Here is a 16,407-nt window from a genome sequence, read left to right on the forward strand (position 1 = left end):
ATTTAAAGCTATTGCTTTAAATACGCAACTACGCAGCCTTGTTTACTACCACTTAATTTGTAGTCTTATTTAAGCCAATTTTAAACGATCGGCTATTATCATCACCATCATTCGCTCGAGCTACTTCGCGTGTTAACGTTTATTATTTTTACTAAATTCTGAGGGATCTTCAAATTAAACTAAAGGAACAGATTTTGCATTTTTATTTTTATATAAAATAGGTAATCTATAGGTACTGACTATAGGACTGTAATAGAACTGTAACAGGTCTAATTATGTACATTGAAGATATTCTGAAATTTGTTGTTGGATTTTATAATCTGATACTGAAGCCAAAAATATAGTTTTTTTTGTCTGTCTGTCTGTCCGTGTTTTTTTTTTAGATCAGGCATCACGCTGAAATTTGGCACGATTTGAGACCTTATTACGAAGTCGCGAAAATAAAATTTAAAGGGGGTGAAATAGGGGTTGAAAGTTTATACCGAGTTTCACGCGGACAAAGTCGCGCGCGTTCGCTAGCAAATGTTTTTTTTATAATATTCACACAAACAAATTCTTTTATCTGGTGTTATAACAAACTTATTTATCTTAGGAGAAATACATATATATCACGTGGGAGAAGACTCAGCTAAGCGGTTTCCTTTAGGATTTCGCATATTGACCATCAAACTACTTTGATGATGGCACACGATGTGATATCTGCAACTGAAGCGGCGTAGCGTACCTTGGAGAGGCCCTGTATTAAAATTAGTTAGGGGGCCCAAATATTACTTCTTGTGTAGTATGATTTGGTACCCATTTTACATGTTAAGGTTTAGATGTTTGATGTTTTTTTGACGTGACAACGTCTTATAATTTGATAGTGCTGGCTGCACACTCGAAAAAAGAAAGTCTAATGATGATTGCTGAATAATGTATTACTAACAAGAAAACCTTAATAAAAAATTCAACTTTCGCAGGGGATGTTATGGCAATTTTTTTTTTTATTTTTTACAAGTTAGCCCTTGACTACAATCTCACCTGATGGTAAGTGATGATGCAGTCTAAGATGGAAGCGGGCTAACTTGTTAGGAGGAGGATGAAAATCCACACCCCTTTCGGTTTCAACACGGCATCGTACCAGAACGTTAAATCACTTGGCGGTACGTCTTTGCCGGAAGGGTGGTAACTAGCCACGGCCGAAGCCGATATCAGACTTAATTGATATCGGACGCACCAAAGACTGAAATCGCCCCACCAGCGTCACCATGGTTCGCTAATCGCTACGTTCATACTCGTAATGATAAAGCAGGATGTTCATGAATAAATGTTTTGTTTCTTGGTGTCTTGGGACTAAGAACCAAGAAACAAGGTGCAATTAGCGTATTGGTGTATTGGCATGGAATGTCATCCTGTTCCCACGGTTGACAAAAGTTTCTAAAGAAAGAACTGCTTTTCACATGCTCCCCACTAAACTTCGTGGTAATGTTTGTAGCGACATGACCTATTCAAACTTAATCCCCATGAGCTTAGCGTCCACGTGACTGCAGCAAGTCAAGTCGACACCATATTTGAGCATATCGGCACAAGTTACGGCGGCCATGATTTCGTATTGGCACCGTTCTGCCAGCACCTGAGCCACCTTGCTGGAGAACACGGAGCAAGCTACATTTATACCGAACTGCTTGCATAGATCTCTCCTGAAAAAGATGCTTTAATTAAAATATAGCAGAATATAAATGCGTTTTCTAGTGCGGGGTCGCCATTCCAGCACTTTGGTACCCCAACGTCAATCGGCTCTTCGAAATATGTGCCCCGCCCATACCCACTTCAGCTTTGCGACTCGTTGAACTAAGTGACTTGGGTTCCTCTGCGGATCTCCTCATTTCTGATTCGATTACGCAGATATACTTTGAGCATATAGCTCGTTCTGTCGCCCGCTGTATGAGCCTTCGTATGATGCCCATAGTTAGCGACCAAGTCTCGTAACCATAAGTCCTGGCAACATGCACTGTTCAAAGAAAATTTTATTAATACTAAAGAATAAAATCCCATAGCGTTCTGCGAAGACGCCGCGTAGTAAGCAGTAAGATTTCAACAAACCAGACGAATTCTGTGACCTATAACATTGTCCTGGTTGATGCTAACTCTGAACATTTACCTGGCCTCTATCAGCCGCGCACCAATGTTCTGTCCTCTGTGCTCGCTCAACACGTTCAGACCATTTGACGTCAAGTATTTGTCCACGTCATAGTATTCGAAAACGTCCACCAGCTTTTTCGAGTTGGCCCTGATCATCATGTATTTGAGCAATTTTTCGTTTTTAAACTGCAAATTAGCTTAATGTTAATGTAACTAAAGTGTTTTTCAGATAGCATGTACGGTGACAGTTGCCTTAAGACGTTCATAATACGTACTATTGTCGTGAATAGCGGCAAACTTTCAAGAGTGGAACGAACTGTCACCGTACACATGTTATCTGAAAAACACTTTTAAAATATCAGATGACTGCTCTAACAGTGGATGTCGAGATGAAAGGAGTGTCAACTGTCTACATTACTGATCCATTGCTTGGTTAGCTACATACATAGCGAATGCAATAAGTGGAAGGTATTAAATATGTAATTGAAAAAGATATCTTAACACGGTGACAATTTAACAATCCATGGAACTCCATCAATGTGATGTAGATGGTGAGTTTGTAGACTAAAGCTAACTTGTAAATAAATAAAACTCTTATAGAGAGAGATCGTATCTTTTACATAGTTTTATCCATCGCCTGTATAGAAACCTACCTGTGAAAAGTCTTCGTCTTCATCATCTTTACATTTGACCTGCAGTATGTTGAAGCCGACCAGTTCCTTGGGCTCGCCGTCCACCTCCGTGAAACAGGCCAAGGACATCTGTTGTGACACATACTCCTTCCAATTGTTCCGTATGATTGCTATTAATTCTGGATCCGAGCCCATTTCTGTGTAAGAAATTGTCAATTACAACCTCAGCTTTAATAAAAAGTTACAAAAGTAACCAGTTGGTAATCAATTAGATGTCAGCTTTTTATAAAGTATTTTAGCTAAGCCAAATTTTATTTAGTTAAAACGCTAAACTTCTTTATCCCCTAAAACTGTCTCAGCTAATAAGATATTTAGATCTGATAAAAAACAAACAGAAATCAGGTAGGTACTTCTCCCTTAAAATTAAGGTACATACTACCTGCTTTGGTACTACGCAGATTTTATCAAAAACTCAAATGACCAGTCGTTTAGTCGACAGTTTAACTGACAATTAAGATGGCTGAAAATTACCTAAAGCTTGACATAGAGGTTCATCACGGACGAAAGTCTCTTCCATCATGTCCAAGCATGTTTTCCTGTAGGGTTCCTCCAAGTCTCTGATTTGATAGCTGTGAAATTAAATTGATAGTTTTTCGGGATTTACGATGGCAGATAATATAGCTGCGATCGCTAATACTCATTCTGGATCATCTTGATTCTGTGAATATAGGTGTATAGGCTACTAATAAAGGGAGGGATTTTTTTTATAAAACTTTTTTTGGAATACGAAGGGTTAACCAATCGGACTAATCAATAATCGGACAATCGGTAATCGGAGTCGTGATCGCAAGTTGGCCATATTTGGTCTAAATCTTTTAAAAATACCTACTAATACTTACATGACAGGAGGGGTACCGTTTATTTGCCTGCCTTCGAATCTGCGCCATACGCGGCCGACCGGCGCATCCGACGGTCTGATCCACGGCATTCTGTTCGCATACAATTGACACCTCCTTCAAAGTGATCAACAGGTAGAAAATATTATAATGTTATTTGTCCCTTTTTAGTTTCGTTTCGTTAATGTTTTGAAGTCCGGAAAATAATTATGCAAGTAAAGATTTTATGTAATTTTAGCATAGGTAATTAAAGAGAATTTAAAATTATTTAACTTTTTTTTAATATAAATAAAAAAATACGTTAGGAAGTAAAAAGTTTGAAGCTCTATGCAACAATGAGTCTATCTGAGTGAGTGCATGCTTTTTCTGTCTGCACCACATCTCTTTGATCCAGTTTGACCAGTTTTGTTTTTTATTACTAGGTGACCTAGTGAACCTCGTAGCTCCTAATTGTAACCTGTGATGGCCAGACATTCTACATTTTTTGCAAGTCGACAGTTTGTCAACTCTTGCTCCTACTATAGGTAAGTATATGATAGGCAATTATGCAATTAGAATGTGGTGGCTTTGGGAACTAGCCACCTTTAGTAAGGCTTTAGCTTTAGTAAAAATTGTCTAAATAATAAATCTTCCAAGTATACATTACTTTATTTATGTATATTTTCTACAGAATATCGTGAAAATATTATCCCCAATCGCTCAACACTTAGCTTGGAAAACACAACCGCAGGGTTGTCAAGATGCTGGTGTTTTTCTAAGGGTTGCCGCAAAGCAATTGACTGGCACAAGATTTCTCATACAATGGGTAACAACAACCTACAACGTGAGTATCATAAAGTCAAGAGTGAATAGGGATCTTTTAGGCAAGCGGTTTTCACTAAAGGATGCATCATTGCTTCTAATAAGGCGTGATTGCCGGCAGGAACTATCTTATAACATAAAAATATAGAGACAATGAAATTGTAAAAACTTACTTTTTATACGTTGACCGTGGACACTTGAAAAGCAGCCACGATCAATTGCCTAGAGTACCTATAGTATGAGCACGCGTCAAACTTTCAGTTTTTTTACAATGAAGATGGTCTGGCTATGACTGGCTCTGAATCTATATTCCTAATCGATTTGTTTTTCGCTATATTGACGACCTCTCTATAAATATGTGCAGTAGCCTTGCTATTATTAAAATTTAGAAGATACTTCCTACTATTATATATTATGTCCGTGCATCATATCATGCATCTGACTGCACTTTACAGTATTTTTGTATATCCTACTAAATACTGAAGGTATAGAAAACTTTAGAAACCAGGGGTTTATGCCTCTTTTTGAAAAAAAATCAAAAATATTTATTGAGACAAACTAGTTTGTGATAATAGAGTTTGTGGATGGTTTGTGGCCATTGTGGCGTATTATTTTTGTTGTATCATTTGTTATTTTAATTTTGCCTGTTTTTAAATAAATTTTTCTTTCTTTTCTGTTTTTTTTTACGATTTCACGTTCCAACTACTCAACCGGTTGTCATGTTTACATTCCAGAAGTATCTACTGTGTGTCGGTATCTACCCGTAGGAGTATGATACGTGCAGACAATAGCTAGTTTTTCCATTGGTACCATTGCTACCCTAAAGATTCATAATAATATAGACAATGGCTAAGGAACACTTTGGTTGACTAGCTACAATAGATACGACTTCTCTCTTCCCACTCAATAGTCGCAGTAGCAGTTCTAGTACAAGCTTTTCTCTTGGTTGTAGAGGAAAAAGGAAAATCAGAAACGATAAAAAAGTTAATGTTCCCTTTTTATCTAATTCCTAGAGAAGCTCACCAGTGGCTGGACGTCTTCGTGTCAGTCTGCCAATGGATGTGAATATAAACCGGTAATGTTTTAACTGTTATTTGGAGTAAGTAAATGGCGAAAAAATGTACACGAACGAAAATAAACAAAGGTTTCTGAGAAGATCGCGTATTGCCAGGTGTTGTTGATGTATGGGCTGCAGTCTGGTGATGTGCACGCCATCTATCGATATCGGTAACGTTATTTTTTATCAATTTAATTATTGCCCCACTTCTAGGCATATGGCTCTCAATGACGATGCCGAGTATCGAATGTAGAATTTCATTATATTTTCAGCCTAGGTTTGTCCTCCACGGAATTAGTAAAGCATCACGTTCATTGTTATGTCCACTACTTATACTAATACTAATTTAGTAAAGAGTTTAAGGTTGTACTTTTACCAAGAGAAAGCTACGTTATTTGAGGGTTTCATAAATTATATCTATTTTTTTTCTGATTGTGTAAGTGCCGTATTATCCATAAGGGACCTCAGCGGCGTCACCGGGGGGTTTGGGCGAGCGCAGAAGCATCGCCTGATACGGCCCGAAGGCAGTAGAAGAGTAGATGGGCGGAGCTATATTCTAACTACGTGGATTGAACCTCAGGGCGTCGGCTAGTCGTCCAATATGTCTTTTTCGGGTATTATTGAGTTTAGCACACGGTCCAAAGCAGCCTTCATCCAGCGACTCTATTGACGTTGTCAGTCCATGTAGAAGAAGTCGATATTACGTTTTCCGGTATGGGTTCCCCATTCCAACGTCGGACAAAAATACGAGTAGATGCAATCCTATGTTCCACTACTTTTGAGTATATCGATATTATTATATATTCTATTGTTTCATTGTCGATGTCTGCTCTTCCCTCACTAACCCACGAGTAATTTTATATTTCCCCAATCCCAATTTACTTTCTCGGGATCATAAAATTATTTTACTCAGACGTTAGCCGGCCACCGAGCGGACCGTCCGCCATTTCAAAAATAACCGCGAACGTACCGACAGATTCTAAGTGTTGTTCCAATAATAGTTCCTCATTTTTTTTGTGTTTGAGTGAGTTGACAATGATTTTGAATGGGTAAGTGAGTACCGATGTTTTAAATTGTTTTTCCGTTCGGCGGTAACTTTTGGTGACGTGTGCAATGACCTTTCCGATTGAGTAGGTAGACTTGAGATGGAAGTGTTCGCTGGTTTTGTTAAAAATCTAACAATAAATGTATTTGAAACTACGCATGAGGAAGACTGTCTTACATTTATAAAAGCTAACACGAGTGATGCGAATCATTACGCGTACGCGCAAATATAATCATGGATTACTAACCTATTGATTTAATAGATAACTAGTTTATAATGAATATCGTTGAAGTAAAGAAAAATATTGTAAAAAATAAGTGTCTACGAAAGTAAAAATAAAAATAAATAGATAGATTGATGAGATATTAACTCGTATATAAGATGAAGGTAGAGGTATATACAATAAAGAAAAAGTTGCCTGTTATTCTTGTTGGAAGAAGAAAAAGCAAATAAATATAACTGGGTAAACATTATAAAATATTGGTACATTTGAATTTACGTGTTAAAATTAAGCGAATTCTTTCACGATAGTTTGTTAAATGATGTCTTTGATTACAAAACTTCTCAACTCCAATTCGTCATTATTCTGGTGAATAGTTTCTCTACAAATAACTTTTTCATTTTAAATTTACGACATCTTCAGTAAACGAAATGTCTCGTGCAATTCACGATTTAATAAAAACAAACAATCCTATAACATTTTAAAGTGATATATTTGCAGACCTATTTTAAAACGTTGGCAGTAAGCGCCGGGTCGTTATTGACAAACCATATACTTTGTCTCTAGATGAAGTAACACGAATTTATTAAGACATCGCAAAAAACACACTTCTCCACACTTTAGTTCCTCTTACATTTTATTTTATATTTTACCAATTTAATTATTTTCTTTATTACATATTACCTTTTCTTTATAACACAAAGTTTTGCTTAAACATTTTTATGTTGAAATTAGTAATTAGAAACAACTATAATCAAAAGATTTGTGAAGTCGCTTAATTTTTTTTTATTAAAATTATACGTAAAATAACTGTATTTTAGCTATTTACATCCAAACCATATTCAATTTGCTGGTTTTCTTAGAGAAGAAATTTCTTTGGATCTGAGTAAAATGTTTTGGAATTGCAAAAGAAATGAAAAGTTCTCTCTTATACCAAATTTATTGCAACTCGTTCATTGTTTACTTCTGTGTGTGTATTTACGAATTCTGTTCAGTATAAACCACGGAATGATTTATCTTGCAAAATGCTTGTGAAGTTTAATTAAATTATTTTCTTTCCTGAGGCATGTAACTGACGTTATGACGAAAATATTTTTAAATATTTATTGTATACTCGTACATAAATACGTACATTTTACGATAGAAGGGTTTTTTACCTCTGTCCTTTCCTCTGTGAGATTTCTTGAAATTATTCTGCCAACCACATAACGTATTTTGTAAGTATCTACTGTCTATATTTGATATCAGCTTCACCTAAGCCGGATCTTTCCATGCCTATTTTATAAATGGTTATTAATTACTATTATAAATTTTAAATCTGTAGCTTTATTATAACTATTATATAGAGGTTGTATTGTTTAGATGAGTTGTGTTTCACTTTAATGTTTTTTTTTACCTTTTATATAGGTGTACCACAGGGTGGTTTGTGAAGACCTGTGATTTAAATATTTGATTTACGTTCCCAAATTCCATCGCAGACACAAGGAAAACCGTTTGCATAGCTGTAACACGTGAACAGCGTATTTTAGAATTTAACAAAACAAATTACGCGTCTGCCAGATGTATGTAAACAAGAAATTAATTTTAGATTACATATTAAAATAAATATGAATTGTGGAAAGGCTTCGTGTTTCTCTTTGATTTTGAACTGATTCAACCATTACATTTCGTATTATGTTTAAAATAATTTTGACTCCATAAATAAAATTGTACACAACAAACAATAGTCATTGGCCTGATGGGATATGTTGCAATAAAGATCCCAGGTATCCATTAAATAATGTTGAAAACTAAACTCAATTTCCTAATCTTCACTTTTATTTAGTAATGGAAAATGGTAAAGGAAACACGATATTATTATTTCAGATTACTTGTACATCACTAATTATAGATTGTGAGCTATTAAATAAACAAATGATTGATTATATAAAAAGAACACGTAAATAAGTAATAGTCTGATTGTTAAATTACGCATCCATTAATCAATAACACCAATCAATCTGTCGACAGAACTCAGGAAATTGTATAAGCAAAGCAATAATTGCATCGGAACGCTCATCCAATAATCCAACTTGAAAGATAAAAACATTATTTGTGTCACAATATGTAGTTAGAATATGACCGTTGAAAATAAAAATATTAGTAGATTTAGGTCTGGAAATAAAGCCATTTTTGAAACAACGGCACAACAAGTGAATTGACGATTAATTTAATTTTGACACATTTTTTGACCAAACCAGATCAAGCTATAAAGCTGACCAAAAGAAACCTTGATTTCAATATTTAATGAATTGTAAAGATTTAATGATTTTTCTATGAGATTGAAATAGTCCTGTTAATAATTACAGGCATGTGGAGTTCATGGCTGTTTTATTTCTTCAAATATTGGTGTTATTAAATTGTACCTCTTGCCGCTATAACTATAAGAGCTATATTATATAATTATAAAGATTTGTGTATTAAGATATTTCTGTGGTGTCCCTACTCCAACGTCTATTATTGTCCATACAAGATACGATCTGTATGTTTTTGCCAAATTATCTCACTCGTGTACCTATTAATTATCGAGCTTTTCATCTTATAATCCAAGTTTATTATGTTCAAAAGGCAAATGAGTGAAAACTTAATTCGATACAATTACTTAACATCATACATTCTGTCATTTAATGTTTGACAGTGATCAAAATATACTCGTGCACATATCAATTCGATAATGAAGCATTTTCAGTAGTAGATTTTGACTCATTGTTTGAAAATAAACATAGTCAATTTTTCAAAGATACAGAGAAGTCAATCGAATTTGGTTGGATACCAATGCTGGTAAAAGCAAATTTCCAATAAAACATAAAAACAAGTTCCAGATAGTAAATGTTAATTTAGGCAAGCTTAGCATCTGCAAAATTAGGCTCTACAAATTTTAGCGTACCGAGAAACTATTAATAATGAGTCAGGAAGAAAATCTTTCCGGCTAATTGGAGAGAAAAGCGAATTTTAGTCATATTTAAAAAGATAATTTATGGTACGTATATAATTATATGGTGAGTGATCTTTTTAGGATGCTATTCGCTGTACCAAAACAAGGAAAGCTCCCTCGAGCTGTTTTCTATAACCTAAATTATGTATGTATGCTAAAGCATGTTGGAGTCGCAGGCAACAACTGTTATAATTGCAAGTGTTATAGGTACAATTAAGATGAAAATAGCATTTAAGTACAATGTAATGTCACACATTAATTCCTTCTTCTGACACGTTAAAAAACCTCACCACGATTTCCGCCTCAGTGTCCAAGCGAAGTAATTTATGTGGCTTTATTTGTTTTACCGAAAACGTTTAAACAACAAGGAAGTGAATCCTTTCACACAATGTGTGCCCTCATTTCCAAAATCGCAAACACTTGGTGCTTGTATCTCGTTATTGGCGGTATTCTCGGATCATCTCGTAATAAGCACTCCAGTTCCACTTTGACATTTTATAAATTTATGTCCGTGATTCTTTCGCGTTGGAATCATTTTTCTTTTATGATAATTTCTTTTTACACATTTTTACATTAATAACTAAACGAATCAACGCCCGTACAACATGCTTTGATCGAACTTAACTAATTAATCTATGTAAATGGACACATAATTATATGGTAGTTCCGGAGATTGTACTGAAAAGTCAGAATATGTGGAATTAAAAGTATTCTAATATTCCAGTACTAGCAAACCCTAAGGTTGCACCCGTGTAGTTCCCATTCTAGTGGTATTTTTTTAGTCTTTCATTAATCCTGCAATCTGTCGTGAGACATTCAGCTGGATTTGCAGTGATTTTACCAAATATAATAATGTAGTGTCTATTTCATGACATCTTGTGTTTTTTCATCATTAAGTTCTTTGCAAGTTGATTTGGATGTTTCCGAATACGCTTTTTGTATGTTTTCAGTGCAACTTCTGTCATTATAGTTTTAATTTTTGGTTCACGATGCAGGCGACCATTTTTGATTACCAAAGAGCATTGGTAATCATTCGAAGCATTTTTGACTGGAACCGTTGCAGAATTTCTAAATTAAATTTTGATGCTGTAAAATATAGCATAAATTACTCCCTGATAATGTAGCTTTCTAAACCACATGTCTCTACGGAAGACCAGCGCTACGCTGGTGCCTGCTGGGTCCACCACAAGCGTAGAACAGCCTGAGTGGAGACCATTTTGGTGCCCAAACCAATTCCAAACACAGTCATCATCTTTGTATTTTCTTTATTTTAATTACTGTTTTTCGGTGTCTTCTCTCTATTGCGTGTGACAAATAAACTTATTTCAGTTATTTTCTTTCTTGTTTCTTTCTCAGTTAATGATAATAATGGAGCACAATAGCTATGATAGATCTGTGCTACAGATGAAGGTAGACAGTCGGTCTAGAGCAGTCTGACATTTGCAGTGTCGGTTGTGTGCTATTCTGAGCTGTAAGCTTTGCCTCACGTGTCTCATGGCTGTGCTTACAATACTCGTTCGTTTTATTAGCTGTGAAAGACAATGATTAATCGATCGTTTCATAGCTTGTTACACGCTGTGATTCTGTTTTCTTTCATTTTCTTTATTACTACTTCATAACAAACAGAGTAATAGAGCTCTTTCTGTCGGGGAAGTTCAATTAGTCATACTTATTTCTTTCACCAAACAGCATTCCAGTCTGAAAGCAGTTGCTACTAAAATTACAGTCATACCAAGTTACTATGAGAAAAGAAAAAAAAGTCTAGATACTTAAAATACGTAGCAAACCAGACACTATTACGATTGTAGTCGGTACCATGTTGTACTCAAACTCCTAATATTGTAACATGGTGTTGTTTTGGCACAGTAACCTGCACCATTGCTAATTACACGGCATCTATTTTACGTATGCTGTATCCGTAGTAAGTAGTAATTTGCAGGCAACCTACCTGGTTGATAGGCACAGGGCTATGCATTGTAAGACAATGCTTCTTGCATTGCTGCGAAGGGTTACCGCTTTTTATATGTTGATCTGTAACTTGATTAACATCAACGGCTCTATCTCCGTGTTGCATCAACTACGCCAACAACAACAAAGAAACCTTCTGTAGATAGGTATATGACTTATATATTTTTTGAAGTCTTTTATAAACGATAAACTACGCAACTACTAAACAGAAGCGAGACGGCCGCGGTGCTGCGGTTTCGCCTACGCCTCTACCGAACGTATTTTCTATCAGTTTTTACATCCATAATTTTGTTATTTTTAGCAGTTGTTTTCTTTATGTAATTTATGCGGAGTGCTCGTAAAATCATTATGAATATATTATACTTACAGTGTTCGAATTTTGCAGTAGTATTTGTTACGTGTACGTTTAACCTTGCATAGGAATCATGATCATCGTTTCTATCGTCTAGAATTCTCTCAGTAAATTCAGTATATAGTGTAAGCATCAAATCTTGAGCCAGGATATGATATTGATTAATTTACTTCATTCTATAAAATTATATAAAGAAACCCTGGTTAGGTAGTGTTACACATTAAGGTGTATATATCTCCTTTCATCATGCATAAAGAATGATGTTGCAGCATTTTTTTTATCAAAACAAACAATATTTGTTGAACACTAGCGACGTCTGCAACTCTGATAGCGTGTACTAAACTAACAAATCGATTCATTGTCTTCGTCATGGAAAGGTAACAAGACAGACAGACAGTTTACTTTCGTATTTATAATATTAGTATGCATGTGAAATGTTCCCCTTTTTTCTCAAAGTAAGTGAAAGTCTGTAGGATAGGTCACACGATGTAGATTTTGGATTTCAGTTACCGTTTTATCGTTAAAGTACTGAAGCCCTGTAACAATAATCGTAATATTTTTCATACTGTTGAGCATATGAGGATAGAGGCCGCGTGAGGACGTTGCTCTCTCAAAACTAAAAACCCAAAAACAGAGCTCCACCCACATTAATGCGGCCGTCAGTCAATCTGTCGTCCGTCCCAGATTCTATTCCCACTGTTACAAATATTTATTGTTTGTGTGCGGAATCGGGACGAGGTGGAAATATGAAATACGAGTGACGTCGTGATGTAGAACACTCAGTCTTTGAGATTCATCATCGTCATAATCAGCATGTTTGAGTGGCTTGAGTAGTATATATATATGTATATATATATAGTCAGGCCTTCCTCCTTATAAGAAAGGACATGAGTTTGATCCTGGAGTATAAACCACCAAGTTCCCAACTCCTGGATGAGAATTTTCATTGAGAATTTATGCATTGAAAATTTCTTGGAAGATAAATACTCAATACTTGACATCCTGACCCTCAACCCTGGTATACATATACCTAAATTTATCAACTCGGAAATTCGTCGCCACCTTGCCTATCAACCAACTAACTGTGCGCCATAATCTTTGAAGTTGGTTGCTGATAAAGGGTCATCAAATATTAACATTATTTTTGCGGAAGCTTATTATGAACAATTGCAAAGTGCAAAGTTTCAATAGGTATGTAGGTACTGTTTATACTTACGGTACGGTCTAAATCGCTTATCAGATCAGCTTAATATACGCAATACCAATATATCTGTCTTCAATTTGTATTCATTAGATGTCATGCATGGCATACGACTAGATACACGGGCGTTTTTTGGCATGTATACCTATCTACATACCAAAAAACGCCTGAGAGCGTAGGTCAAAGTCACGTGCCAGAAATACCAAGCAATGGTCAAGGTACAATTGGATTTAACTAATAGGTTCTGATACAGAGAGAAATTGCTGATTTAGCCTTAACCTCCCTGTCTCGAAGAGCGCGTTACGCCTTTGTGTCTGCTACAAGTATTCTTATCTAAGAATGACACTGCCTCGTTGGTCCTATGGCTACTCTATGTGGCTTCGGGTCAAGAGGTCCTGGGTTCGAGTCTTTTGAAATACTGAACTTTTTGTTCCAAAAAATTCACAGCCCGGAGATGGAAGCTTGATGACGGCACACGCCAGTGCCTCAGAAAGCACGAAGCGTTAGTTCCTGGTCAGATAGTTTATGGTACTAGAATAGGTTATACTCGAACAAATTAGATTAAGTAGGCATTCTAAGCCCACCAAACCGCATTGGAGCAGCGTTTCAGAATCCACCAGGATCTAAGCTCCAAATATATTATCTTCCTATATAAACAATACATTTCAGCAAAACTTCTCAGTCTGGCGTTGGGAAGTTAGCAGTGTCCTCGGACAACCCCGTACCTCGGAGAATACGTTTACATTAAGCCATCGGTCATTAATCATTTAATTGCATTAAAGAAGCGTGGTGGGTCTTTCCCATCTTGATGAAGATGGTGGCTTGGCTTGGCTTGGTGGCTTGACCATATAGTGGACCATATAGTAGTCAATGAGTTAAATAATAAGACAAGTCAATGAAGAGGTGCCTTCTCAGTTCAGTGTCACGTTCGTAATTTGATCACTTGCAGTTGCAAGATGCTCATAAGTGGTTAGCTACAGATAAATCAGTTTGTTTATACTGGTGTACCAAATGATCGAAACAATGCCAACTTTTGGCCTGCTTTCAGAGTAATATTTCGGGAAGGCCGTCGACCCTTACACGCTCGGTCGGATGTGCCGTCAATAGAGATTAATTTGGATTATTTGTTTCATCTTCAAGAGCCACTTAAGACTCTCCTACTGACCCAATAATGATATCGTCAAGTTACGTACGAACAGACAGTAACCTTTGATATATAATTGCGAGATTATTGGGAGCCAAGAAATTCGTGTTTAGTGCTTTGGCGTCTATGAGATAATTACGAGTATAGAGTACATACGTACCTCGTTGTCTATTACGTCAAGCTGGTCTAATTTCATGGTTGATAAATCACTGTAAGTTACTTTATTTGTACTTTTATTACGTCCATAAATAAAAGGAGTCTTTCTTCTTCCAAAGCTTTGTGTAATTGCGTTGCTCAGGATTTTCCTGTACCTACCATCATAACATTTGACATAACGCTTTATTTCTTTCTGACGTCAAAATAGCACAAGCCACAGATAGGCGACATACCAGCGGTATTTTTGTTTTGTCAATCGACAAACTTACTTGTACACATGAGCGGCACGTATGCGGACGATTTGTGATCACATGCAGGAATTACTGGCACTAGGACCAGCTTACTTTGCCCTCGCATATAATGTTATTCCATATCATAATTTGTATGCATTATTAATTGTGTCTGCTTGCATTTCGGTTCTTTGTCATAATCATATTATGAAATTACTTGTGAATTACAGGTTCTCTAAACTATCGATTTCTGTGTCTCCCTCATCAAACTGGTTAATTCAAATGTGGACAAAATAGACAGATAATTTTACATTTATAGAACCTAGAAGTTTTGAACAATACAAATCCTCAACACTGTTAAACAAAAATATAATAACTATTAAAGTTTTATCATACTTCGGAACACTAAAAATATCTACATATACTCATTTCAACTAATCTGTTGTTTTGAGTTAATTTCATAATTTGTGCCTACAAGAAAAGTGAGAGCAAGTAGAAGTGACCAAAATGTTGAAAATATAAAACAAAAATGGATGAATGATTAGCGAGTCAGTATATCATGAAGTCAGTCGTGCGACCTATATTGGGACAGTCAGACAGTCGTCGGCCGTTGGCACAAAGTTTCCAGGTATCCACGTCACTTCCTTGTCACCGTTACCCAAAAAAAGGTCACGCATAAAGTTTTTAGAACTCTAAATTTGATGTAGTAATTCTAAAAACATCCAAATGTGTTACGACGTGTCATTAACACTTGAGATTGTTTGGTCGGACACGGCAGCTATTTCTGAAGACTGATATATTGTTGTGCTTAAAATCTGTTGTTTTCTGAACACATCACGTCGCTCTTTTGGACGAATTTATATTTGCAATGGCTGAAAGGAAAATTATTTGGTGGAATTTTTTTCTAATAGTTACCTACTTTTTTTGGTGAAAGCAAGAAAGGAAAAGTATCTAAATACTTCCACGTGAAGTTTTCTGTCAATCGTTATTGATGAGTGGATGTTCTAATAGCACAAAGTCTCAACCGACACGTTATGAAGCTTTCACTGAAATGTCGGCTGTCGGGTCAAGGGTCGAACAAAAGGAAGATCCTTGAGTCGTCATGTTTGAAAGGAGGTTCATCACTGCAAAGGCATGAGAGACCCTTGCATACTACGTAGCCAGAAGTCTGTATTCCTATACTAGTTTACCTTACCTTCATTGTATTGTTTTATGATCATATCGATTTCAACTAAAATTAAGTCAATCTAACTTAAATCATTTATTTATTTTTCTGTGATTCCGTGACAATCTGACAAGGCGTCGACGACATACAATCAAAATTATTATCACGATACCTTACTATACTCGACAATTATCAAACTCAGCTCTTCAAACCCCAGCCGTTCAACAATTCAGTACCAAAGTCCTTCTAAAGCGAGGTCTAAGTCTTATAAGAGAGACGTTCTATCCTCTATACGTTCTTCTAAACCTCGCGCCCAACTTGACAAAGCTAAAGCACGTCCAACCCGGCGACGCTACTGCGGTTTAAATGTCGATGCACACATCGAGGCACACATACAGAGAAAAAGCAAAAGCTAGGTTAGAGCTTTACCAAATTTAAACAAGAC

General features: G+C 36.0%; 2 protein-coding genes across 2 annotated transcripts in view; one reads left to right on the forward strand and one right to left on the reverse strand.

Annotated features, from left to right (window-relative positions):
* Positions 1 to 1,483: 1,483 nt before the first annotated feature.
* Positions 1,484 to 3,741, reverse strand: LOC128198301 (uncharacterized). The gene is made up of 5 exons (XM_052882822.1): positions 3,653 to 3,741; positions 3,285 to 3,382; positions 2,771 to 2,950; positions 2,141 to 2,318; positions 1,484 to 1,679 (listed from the first exon to the last, which is right to left on the reverse strand). The coding sequence occupies exons 1-5, from the start codon at positions 3,739 to 3,741 to the stop codon at positions 1,484 to 1,486; spliced, it is 741 nt and encodes a 246-aa protein (XP_052738782.1).
* A 2,668-nt stretch (positions 3,742 to 6,409) lies between these two features.
* The window catches only part of LOC112049654 (uncharacterized), a 73,752-nt gene continuing 63,754 nt past the window's right edge, over positions 6,410 to 16,407 (forward strand). The window contains exon 1 of the mRNA XM_052882823.1: positions 6,410 to 6,556. The gene's annotated coding sequence lies outside the window, so the exon portion shown is untranslated. The remainder of the gene's footprint in view (positions 6,557 to 16,407) is intronic.

This window comes from Bicyclus anynana, chromosome 8 (assembly GCF_947172395.1).
Source record: "Bicyclus anynana chromosome 8, ilBicAnyn1.1, whole genome shotgun sequence".
In the NCBI taxonomy this organism is placed as follows: domain Eukaryota; kingdom Metazoa; phylum Arthropoda; class Insecta; order Lepidoptera; family Nymphalidae; genus Bicyclus; species Bicyclus anynana.

Excerpts from the sequence above, each read along its gene's own strand:
- LOC128198301 (XM_052882822.1), bottom strand. The coding sequence starts at position 3,741 with ATGCCGTGGATCAGACCGTCGGATGCGCCGGTCGGCCGCGTATGGCGC. Across the intron at positions 3,383-3,652 it reads AACGGTACCCCTCCTGTCAT|CTATCAAATCAGAGACTTGG; the intron begins GTAAGTATTAGT and ends TTAATTTCACAG. Across the intron at positions 1,680-2,140 it reads GCGCGGCTGATAGAGGCCAG|GAGAGATCTATGCAAGCAGT; the intron begins GTAAATGTTCAG and ends CATCTTTTTCAG.